Consider the following 11,540-nt stretch of genomic DNA (forward strand, 5'->3'; position numbering starts at 1 on the left):
ATCTTGTGTTGGTCTTACAATATGGGGTACCTCTGTTTGTGCGTGATATGAAACATTGTACGTACCTGTGGACACGACCTCACCTGACCCTCCGTTAGGGGGTTCGATTATTGCCTTTACCAATTTGGTCGTGTCCACCTGGATGGCTTTTGTGATGGTTGCTGGAAGAGGTGCTGACATCGTTCTGGGCTCACTGTCTTGTTTGTATTCCTGAGGGAGGTTTGACATGGGGGGCAACTTGCACAGGTTAATAGTTGTACATTCAACAGTATTACAATAATCATAGATACATTTATTACACTTATTCTTATAATCTATATTACAGTTGCTAAGAGCGTTTTTATTGTTCCACTTTTGTGCTTTTCTCTCCGCAATCAACTCCTCTCCTGCTGCCATGTCTCTCCCCTCAAGATAAGAGTCAGAAAAGTCAATAGACTCTTTTTGTAATTCACTTTCCTGTTGCCATAACTGTAAATATTCATAATGTTTATTTTGTCTCTTCGTTGGTTCAACGAGACTTATCCTCCTCCTTAAATTTTGTAACACTACTGGACTGAAGCTACCTATTCTTGGGAATTTGTCCCTGTCTTGTACAGTCATTCTCTCCCATTCATCACATAAAACTTCAGCGTGATTTCCATATTTCTTACACATCACATATCGTGCCGACCCGATGGATCGGTTCTCTGAATCAACCCGAACCGAGGTTGATCGCCCCCTACCTGAACAAATGGCCCCCATAATCTGCAGGCGTTGCCTATTCCTCCTTGAATATCAAGGCTTTCAGCGAACCCTTACAAACAAACCAAGATGTCCTTGGGCAGGCCGGCGGTGGTGGTTTATCAAGTACCCCACTTACTTCTCGCCCACGTTGGCCTGTGCTGCAATCACTGTAGCCAGAGCTGCTGTACCCAACCTAGGGCCCCTGTGAACCTTTATTTACTGGGGCGCTTTCCCCAGCAAGTATCGGTTGTTGGATAGTTCCTGAGTGACCAGCGAACTTCCCTTCCCAAAAAATAAAAAATTACACAAATCACGTCAGAATGTACAAATAGCGTTTGTGACCACTTTACTCTGATGGTATTAGGTCAGATTACTAACTACTGCACACAATTACGTGCGGTCCAATCGTTCAGTACACGAGCACTACTTGTCATGTACTGAAAGATCAATGGAATCGATGTTTCCGGCCGCGATTCCTTCAGCGAGAGCTTGTATGGCCTATATGGGTTCTGCACCAACACCCCAGGCGTTGTGCCACTGTACTTTTATAGCGGACCTCTTTGTCTATTTTACCTGTTACCTTATGACCTCCTGGTCTGTTACCTTATGACCTCCTGGTCTTGTTACCTTATGACCTCCTGGTCTTGTTACCTTATGACCTCCTGGTCTTGTTACCTTATGGTCCGCTATACTCTAATGCTCAAATATTATTTAACCAGAGATGCCTCCCTAGCCACCGTATATGTCACTTACACGTATGTCCCTCGACGAGTACTCGGCTTTTCCTTTTGGTTCCACCTTTTAAATTGTATAAACACACTCACTCAACACATGTACACTTTGTTTCTATGTCTATTTCTGCGCAGAAATTGTCTTCAGGCCAAGAGTGTTACCAATTAGGAGCAGGATCTGTTAAACTAAATTTCAGATTTTCTAAAAATAGATTTGCGTTATTTACCGCGTCGCGTTATCTACCGCTGTGCGTTAATTATCGCCTTTGCGTTACTTCACTTTATCACAACTTGAGCTACGTGGGCGTAACCGGACGCTACGTTGCGTAATGAACGCTGCGTGCGTCTGCCTTTTGGATTGCGTACGCTAGTCTTTGTTAGCGACACGTGTACGCAATGCAAAGGATCCACCGTAACACAATATATTTATTTATCAATGTAGGTGATCCCTGATCATCTACCGCAATCCACACTGACTGCCTTGTATCTTCAGACAAACCGTGTGTTGTTCTATACTTTAACTATTACCTCTACTATTAAATAACAGCAAATCTCCTTTTAGCACTTTCTATCAACTATAAAATTTGGCAAACAGGAATAGTGATATACGAAAAATGAAATACACAAGTGAAAAGAAATGCAGGTATGTATGCGTACGCAAGACAAAAGAAAAATAAACAGTTTTAAAAAGACACAAGCGTTTTGTTCTTACTTCCGGTTACCGGGTTCCTTCAGCACTCTTTATCTAAGCGAAGCAGACGCTTATCCCGCCAGCACTATGAGACAATCTCCCACCCTTTGCTGGGGGATAATGTCTGCTGATCTACCTAGTGCAGATGTGAGAAGTATAGGACGAGTCCCCAATTGACAATGCTAAATTCCTTTGTCGTATAAACAACCCTTTATGAAGCTAAGAACACTGTACGCTGTTTACTTAAGAAGTACCGTAATGGTACGCTATCTGCGTAGCGATCGCTCAGCCGTAGGCGAGACGCTCAAGCGTCACGTTCGCTCACGGCCCAGTGATCACAGGACACGTTATTGGTTATGTCTAGGGGAATGATTCGCTGTAGCGTAGCATACGCTCGAGACCACGAGGAGGTCACCAGCGATGCAGACGCTTACAACACTATACCTTTATGTTAAAACCTTATACCAATGAAATACACTGAATACCTTAATGTGAGTACAGGGTGTAAGTGCAACCTTGTGTAACCTGACTATCTACAAAGCTGCTTGAGCGTCACCGACGCTCAAGTGAACACTTATCACTATAGAAAATACACAGATACTGGTTTAGGTTCCAAGGCCTATTAACTGTATTATGTCTAATATACTTGTAAAAGGGGATAACAGTACATATGATACACTACAATATAACAGAGACTTCCTAACCACAGATCTAAACAATAAATACAAAAAGACAATACTATACTAACCTGAATGCTATACAATACAATGCTATAATACTATGAGAGATATAAGAGTAAAGAAGAGAGAGAGAGATGGAGAGAGAGAGAGAGGAATTGGCTCACAGAAAGACAATGATTACGGAGAGAAACTTACGCACAAAGGGTAACGATCGCAAGCGCCTCTGGACAGCCAGCTTCCCGATTATCAGCAATGATAACAGTTTGAAGAGAAGTAAAGGCTGGATGTCACAGGCCCGTCTTTTATGCTACTCACACAATGCAATCTATTGGTCCCTACAGTCTCACTGTCCATTGGACGCAGGAACTCGGCTTCGCATTATAACAAAGGTCACAAGTTGATTCATATCAGTGGCCCTGGTTATGCAAAACAATGGGTGATAACTAACACATTCCTGTCTTCTGGAGGGGGTGTTGTTTGGCGAATACAAAACAGAATCCTGTCTGGGTTCTGTTCTATATTCATGATGTCCACTTTCAGTTGAGACAATGACATCTCAGCCCTCATTCTCCTGTATACAAATCCAGCCCCATTTGTAAACACAGGTGTTGACCCTCCTCATTGAGTCTCAAAAGCTCAGTGTAATTAAAGACTATTGTACTCCGTCTGCGGGAAAGATACTGATTTGGAGTACAATTGATCTTCAATTACTATTCCTGTGTTTACCTTATGCATGTGTAGATATGAGGCCCTCTTAACATGCAAACTATTGTTTGGGGGATCTCTGAGGTCAAAGAGACATTTGAGACCTACTGATGCCTGTCTCCAACTGTTCAGATGCATGACTAAGTAAGGACAAATAATAATAAATAAATGGACATAACTTCTTATGTCCATAACTATTCGCACGAGCAATTAATCTGCTCCAAACCAACACCGGAATATTGCTATTTAAATACTCTTCCGATAGGTACCAAACACCACTGTCTGACTCCTGTTAGACCCTTCGCACAATACAAAGAGGGATTCCTCCGTTCAGGGACATTCTATATTAACCAAACTTTCAGAATCTATCAAAGGGACCATAATCTATAAACTACATTAATTGTGAAAATATGTAACGAATGAGTCGCACGCTACGACTACGTAAACTCTACCGTAAATACGCATACCGCGCCTGTGAGTGCACGCTATTGCGGGTATGCGCCTCCACGGGAGAGCGCACGCACGCGCAGCGCGGACCAGTGTGCGGTGCAAATATGGCAACGTGCATAGAGACATTTTTCTGACTTCGACACCCCACAGTGCCAAATACATGTATGCCCCCAGAGTGCTAAATACATGTATGCCTCCACAGTGCCAAATACACATGCCCCCACAGTTCTAGATACATATATGCCCCCAGTGCCAGATACACATGCCCCCACATTGCCAAATATGCCCCCAGTGCCAGATACACGTCCCCACAGTGCCAGATATGCCCCCAGTGCAGACACACATCCCCACAGTGCCAGATATGCCCCCAGTGCAGACACATGTCCCCACAGTGCCAGATATGCCCCCAGTGCAGACACACATGCCCCCACAGTGCCAGATATGCCCCCAGTGCAGATACACATGTCCCCACACAGTGCCAGATATGCACCCAGTGCAGATACACATGTCCCCACAGTGCCAGATATGCCCCCAGTGCCAGATATGCATCCAGTGCAGATACACATGTCCCCACAGTGCCAGATATGCCCCCAGTGCCAGATACACATGTCTCCACAGTGTCAGATATGCCCCCACAGTGCCAGATATGCCCCCAGTGCCAGATATGCCCCCACATTGCCAGATATGCTCCCACAGTGCCAGATATGCCCCCAGTTCTGATACACATGCCCCCAAAGTGCTGCTCACCGCGGAGATGAACAATTGAGAGGAGATCAGGAAGCAGTTACTAGTGCTACAGATGCTGCCACTATTCATGACAATACAAGCCGGTCAACATCATCTACTAAGGCCAATGTCCAAGAATACAGATGGCTTAAGTCAGGGCATGTAAAGTCAAAGAAGCAATATCATTTTAGAATGGGAAACAAAAAACAAAAAATAAAGTTAGCAACGGAGAAAGATAAAATTAGCAATATGCCATTCACCACACTAAGTGGCAAGGAAAGGCTCAGGGCTTGAGCGTTTATTTATGAGTAGTGGTTCTACCTCTTATGATGATGAAAGCCCTTCTCTCTGTAGAAGTTTCCAAAAAATTAAACTTGTTAAGGCACAGGAACCAACTGTGTGCTCAGAAAAATCACAAATCCCTCAGGACAGTTAAAGTGTGGAGGAGGCTCTTTCCACCATTTGTGCTCCCTCTGCAAATGTGGGGATGAGCAGCACAAGTCAACATGCTGACAAAGAAATTGAGGATGCTTCTGTGGAAGTGCACCAGGATGAGGAGTATATTTGTGCAGCTGGCACTAATAAGGATGTTGATGATGAGGATGTTAGTGAGGATGTTGTTTGTGTAAATGAGGCACCAGTGGGAAGAGTTGTTGCCCATAATATAAAAAAAAGCCCATATCCATGCCTGGGAAAAGTGCTGGTTTCTTCTACAACATAAGCCCCAGTTGGAGCCTCATGGTGTGGTAGTATCTAATTTAGGAGTGCTGGTTTCTTCTACAACATAAGCCCCAGTTGGGGCCTCATGGTGTGGTAGTATCTAATTTAGGAGTGCTGGTTTCTTCTACAACATAAGCCCCAGTTGGAGCCTCATGGTGTGGTAGTATCTAATTTAGGAGTGCTGGTTTCTTCTACAACATAAGCCCCAGTTGGAGCCTCATGGTGTGGTAGTATCTAATTTGAATGACCCTTAACCGGGCACCCTGCATGAGATGTGGACAGTGTTGTGCGGACCATGACATACACTAACTTATTTCCATGCCTGGGAAAAGATTTAAAAAAAATCCACCTCTTTCTTGTGGAATTATTTCTACCCAAATCCAGACAAGTGGTAAGCCATCTGTAGCCTTTGTAAAGTCATACTTAGTAGAGGTAAGGACATAAACCACCTACAGTAGGAACACCCTCTCTGTTATGTCACTTTTAGCACATTTATCAAAACTTATTGCCAAGATCATAAACTTTGGCTAAAAAAAACTGTAACAGCCAGTCCAGCATCAGTCCAGCATCCAGCTACCTTCTGTCTGTTAGATCCAAGGTCCTACACTCCAAGTGGAATTTAACCCTCTATATGCTTCAGCAGATGAAGGAGCAGCAAAAGGCCATCCAAAGCTACATATCGACCTATGACCTAAGGAAAAAAGCGGGAATGCACCTTAGTCAAGCGCAGTGGAGAATAATATACATGTTGTGCAAGGTTATTAAACCCTTCCATGTTGCCACATGCAAAGTTAGTTCAGACACTGCCAGCTTTAGCCAGGTTATTCCTCTTATTAGACTCTTAGAAAAGAAGCTGGACAAATTGAAGGGGGAGCTGAAAGGAAACGAGTACGCTAAGCATGTTGGACTTGTAGAGCAGTCCCTCATTGGCTCTGCTAGGATTCAAGGGTCGTCAACCTCTTGAAATCAGATCACTATATTTTGGCGACCATACTTGAGTCCACATTGTATCTTTCTTTCTGATGGATGCAAATCTGAAGCGATGCAAAGAGCTATTGGTGAGCAAATTGTCAGCTCAAGCGCCACCTGACACAGCAACATCTCCTCCTTCATTATCTTCAGCAACTGCGCCTGCAAGGAAAAAAAACTTTCCTAAGAGACCCGCTGGCAGATCATTCAGGAAATACTTTTGACATCTGGTCCAGTCTGAAGGAGCTGCCTAGAATTACTGACATGTCTACTGTCACTGCATATAATACAGTCACCTTTCAAAGAATGGTTGATGATTATTTCAGTGAAACCATCCAAAAAGGCATGTCAGACAGTTGCACAAACTGGCTTTGCTTTACTTAAGTTGCCCACCCTCCAGTGTGTACTCAGAAAGAGTTTTCAGCGAAGCCGGGAACCTTGTCGGCGATTTGCATAGGAGGTTCCTTCCCCAAAATGTGGAAAAGATGATGTTCATCAAAATGAATTACCAATTCAACGAGAAAGACCTTTAACAACAATTACATCCACAAAATCAAGAGTCACCTCACACGAGTAGTGGATTCCAGCGGTACAAATTAATATTGTGTGAAGAAGAGCATGTAAACACTGATTGGTATGAGGAATTGGATGCTGATGATGGCCTCTTGCCTATGTAGAGCCAGTTTGTGCACGGTTCATTGCCAGCTTATTTTATGCGGGCCCAAACAAACCAATCATTTCTCCACAAGTGACAGTCACTGTCGCTGAAATGATTGGTTTTGGTAAACTGTGTATGTTCTGCTCAATATATTCAACAAAAGGGAGGGTGGGAGGTCCCAAGGACAATTCCATCTTGCACCTCTTTTGTTTGCATTATGTGCTGTTTGTAGCATTTCCGACTGTCTTCTTGTGTAAATGACAAACATTTGTATAGTTTATTGAACTTCCACCCTGTCTGCCACTGCTGTGCCATTCTGTGTCCTAAATGTGCCATGTCTGAAATGTAAGTGTCACATGTTTGTGTCACCCACTGCTGTTGCTTAGCTTAGTCATCCAGCTACCTCGGTGCAACCTTTTTGCCTAAACTGGATGAAAACAATATTGTGAGCTGTGAGGTGGTCAATATTGAGTGGAAATTAGTGGACATTAATGTTATTTCTCTAACGTCCTAGTGGATGCTGGGAACTCCGTAAGGACCATGGGAATAGCGGGCTCCGAAGGAGGCTGGGCACTCTAGAAAGATTTATGACTACCCGGTGTGCACTGGCTCCTCCCACTATGACCCTCCTCCAAGCCTCAGTTAGATTTTGTGCCCGGCCGAGGTTGGATGCACACTAGGGGCTCTCCTGAGCCCTTAGAAAGAAAGTATAGTTTAGGTTTTTTATTTTCAGTGAGACCTGCTGGCAACAGGCTCACTGCAGCGAGGGACTAAGGGGAGAAGAAGCGAACTCGCCTGCTTGCAGCCGGATTGGGCTTCTTAGGCTACTGGACACCATTAGCTCCAGAGGGATCGACCGCAGGCCCAGTCCTTGGTGTTCGGTCCCGGAGCCGCGCCGCCGTCCCCCTTACAGAGCCAGAAGCAAGAAGAGGTCCGGAAAAACGGCGGCAGAAGACATCAGTCTTCACCAAGGTAGCGCACAGCACTGAAGCTGTGCGCCATTGCTCCTCATACACACTTCATACTCCGGTCACTGAGGGTGCAGGGCGCTGGGGGGGGGCGCCCTGAGAAGCAATAATAACACCTTGGCTGGCAAAAACTCCACAATATATAGTCCCAGAGGCTATATATGTGAAAAATACCCCTGCCAGAATATGGAAAAAAGCGGGAGAATAGTCTGCGGAAAAGGGGCGGAGCTATCTCCTGCAGCACACTGGCGCCATTTCTCCTTCACAGATCCGCTGGAAGGAAGCTCCCTGGCTCTCCCCTGCAGTCTACACTACAGAACAGGGTAAAAACAGAGAGGGGGGCACTAAATTTAGGCGCAGTATATATATTATATAGAAAAAGCAGCTATAGGGGACATAACTCAGTTAGTCCCTACATTATATAGCGCTCTGGTGTGTGCTGGCATACTCTCACTCTGTCCCCCCAAAGGGCTTTTGTGGGTCCTGTCCTCATTCGGAGCATTCCTTGTGTGTGTGCGGTGTGTCGGTACGGTTGTGTCGACATGTTTGATGAGGATAATGATGTGGAGGCGGAGCAGATGCCTTTAGAAGGGATGTCACCCCCTGCGGGGCAGACACCTGAGTGGATGGGCTTATGGAAAGTAATGAGTGCACGTATAGACTCCTTATATAAGAAAATCGACGACATGCCAAATGTGGGACAGCCGACTTCTCAGCTTGTGCCTGCCCAGGCGTCGCATGGGTCGTCAGGGGCTCTAAAACGCCCGCTACCTCAAGCAGGCCCAGATGTCGACACTGATACTGACACCAGTGTCGACGACGATGAGTCAAACCTGATGCCCACTAAGGCCATTCACTGCATGATTGAGGCAATGAAAGAGGTGTTACACATTTCTGATATAACTACAGGTACCACTAAAAAGGGTATTATGTTTGGAGAGAAAAAACTACCCGTAGTTTTTCCCCCATCAGATGAATTAAATGAAGTGTGTGAAGAAGCGTGGGCTTTCCCTGATAAAAAAATTGGTAATTCCTAAGAAGGTACTAATGGCGTTCCCTTCCCCGCCAGAGGATAGGTCACGTTGGGAAACACCCCCTAGAGTGGATAAAGCGCTTACACGTTTGTCTAAAAAGGTGGCACTACCGTCTCCGGATACGGCCGCCCTCAAGGAACCTGCTGATAGAAAGCAGGAGGCGATCCTGAAGTCTGTATATACACACACAGGCATTATACTTAGGCCAGCTATTGCGTCAGCTTGGATGTGCAGTGCTGCCGCTGCGTGGTCAGATAAACTGTCAGAAAATATTGACACATTAGACAGAGACACGATCCTGTTAACCATAGACCATATAAAAGACTCAGTCTTATATATGAGAGATGCACAAAGGGAAATCTGCCGACTGGCATCTAAAGTAAGTGCATTGTCCATTTCTGCTAGGAGAGGCTTATGGACTCACCAGTGGACAGGAGATGCGGATTCAAAAAAGCACATGGAAGTGTTACCATATAAGGGTGAGGAATTATTTGGGGATGGTCTCTCGGACCTAGTTTCCACAGCAACGTCTGGGAAGTCAGCATTTTTACCCCATGTCCCCTCACAGCCTAAGAAGGCGCCGTTTTATCAGGTTCAGTCCTTTCGGACCCAGAAAAACAGGCGTGGAAAAGGCGGGTCCTTTCTGTCCAGAGGCAGAGGTAGGGGAAAAAGGCTGCAACAAACAGCAGGTTCCCAGGAGCAAAAGTCCTCCCCCGCTTCTTCTTCCAAGTCCGCTGCATGACGGTGGGGCTCCACAGGCGGAGCCAGGTACGGTGGGTGGTCGCCTCAAAAATTTCAGCGATCAGTGGGTTCGCTCACAGGTGGATCCCTGGATCCTGCAAATAGTATCTCAGGGGTACAAGCTGGAATTCGAGGCGTCCCCACCCCACCGGTTCCTAAAATCTGCCTTGCCGATTGCTCCCTCAGACAGGGAGGCGGTGCTAGCGGCAATTCACAAGCTGTATTCCCAGCAGGTGATAATCAAGGTACCCCTACTTCAACAAGGCCGGGGTTATTATTCCACACTATTTGTGGTACCGAAACCGGACGGTTCAGTGAGACCCATTCTAAATTTGAAATCCTTGAACACGTACATAAAGAAATTCAAGTTCAAGATGGAATCGCTCAGGGCGGTTATTGCAAGCCTGGACGAGGGGCATTACATGGTATCCCTGGACATCAAGGATGCTTACTTGCATGTCCCCATTTACCATCCTCACCAGGAGTACCTCAGATTTGTGGTACAGGATTGCCATTACCAATTCCAGACGCTGCCGTTTGGACTGTCCACGGCACCGAGGGTATTTACCAAGGTTATGGCGGAAATGATGATACTCCTTCGAAGAAAGGGAGTTTTAATTATCCCGTACTTGGACGATCTCCTAATAAAAGCGAGGTCCAAGGAACAGTTGTTGGTGGGAGTAGCACTATCTCAGGAGGTGCTGCACCAGCACGGCTGGATTCTGAATATCCCAAAGTCACAGCTGGTTCCGACGACACGGCTACTGTTCCTGGGTATGATTCTGGATACAGTCCAGAAGAAAGTGTTTCTCCCGGAGGAGAAAGCCAAGGAGTTGTCATCTCTAGTCAGAGACCTCCTGAAACCAAAACAGGTATCAGTGCATCGCTGCACACGGGTCCTGGGAAAGATGGTGGCTTCTTACGAAGCAATTCCCTTCGGCAGGTTCCATGCCAGAATCTTTCAGTGGGACCTGTTGGACCAGTGGTCCGGATCGCATCTTCAGATGCATCGCTTAATAACCCTGTCTCCAAGAACCAGGGTGTCTCTACTGTGGTGGCTGCAGAGTGCCCATCTTCTAGAGGGCCGCAGGTTCGGAATACAGGACTGGGTCCTAGTGACCACGGATGCCAGCCTTCGAGGCTGGGGGGCAGTCATACAGGGAAGAAACTTCCAAGGACTATGGTCGAGTCAGGAGACTTCCCTTCACATAAATATTCTGGAACTAAGGGCCATCTACAATGCCCTAAGTCGAGCAAAAGCCCTGCTCCTACACCAGCCGGTGCTGATCCAGTCAGACAACATCACGGCAGTCACCCATGTAAATCGACAGGGCGGCACAAGAAGCAGGATGGCGATGGCAGAAGCCACAAGAATTCTCCGATGGGCGGAGAATCATGTACTAGCACGGTCAGCAGTGTTCATTCCGGGAGTGGACAACTGGGAAGCAGACTTCCTCAGCAGACACGACCTCCACCCGGGAGAGTGGGGACTTCACCCAGAAGTCTTCCAGATGCTGGTAAACCGTTGGGAAAAACCACAGGTGGACATGATGGCGTCCCGTCTCAACAAAAAGTTAAAAAGATATTGCGCCAGGTCAAGGGACCCTCAGGCGATAGCTGTGGACGCTCTAGTGACACCGTGGGTGTACCAGTCGGTTTATGTGTTCCCTCCTCTGCCTCTCATTCCAAAGGTATTGAGAATAATAAGAAAGCGAGGAGTAAACACAATTCTCGTGGTTCCGGA

The 11,540-nt window shown here is 46.2% G+C and overlaps 1 protein-coding gene across 5 annotated transcripts in view; it reads left to right on the plus strand.

The window, feature by feature from the left end:
- LOC135049801 (acetylserotonin O-methyltransferase-like) overlaps window positions 1-11,540 on the plus strand; it is a 131,096-nt gene that overhangs the window by 100,957 nt on the left and 18,599 nt on the right. Inside the window, exon 8 of one of the 5 annotated variants that reach the window (XM_063955683.1) lies at window positions 2,017-2,087. The exons of the other annotated variants lie outside the window; for them this stretch is intronic. Coding sequence (XP_063811753.1) covers window positions 2,017-2,072 — 56 coding nt within the window. The 3' untranslated portion in view covers window positions 2,073-2,087. Of the gene's footprint in view, window positions 1-2,016; window positions 2,088-11,540 lie in introns of those variants that run through there. 5 annotated transcript variants of the gene reach the window in all.

This window comes from Pseudophryne corroboree, chromosome 2, assembly GCF_028390025.1.
Source record: "Pseudophryne corroboree isolate aPseCor3 chromosome 2, aPseCor3.hap2, whole genome shotgun sequence".
Taxonomy (NCBI): domain Eukaryota; kingdom Metazoa; phylum Chordata; class Amphibia; order Anura; family Myobatrachidae; genus Pseudophryne; species Pseudophryne corroboree.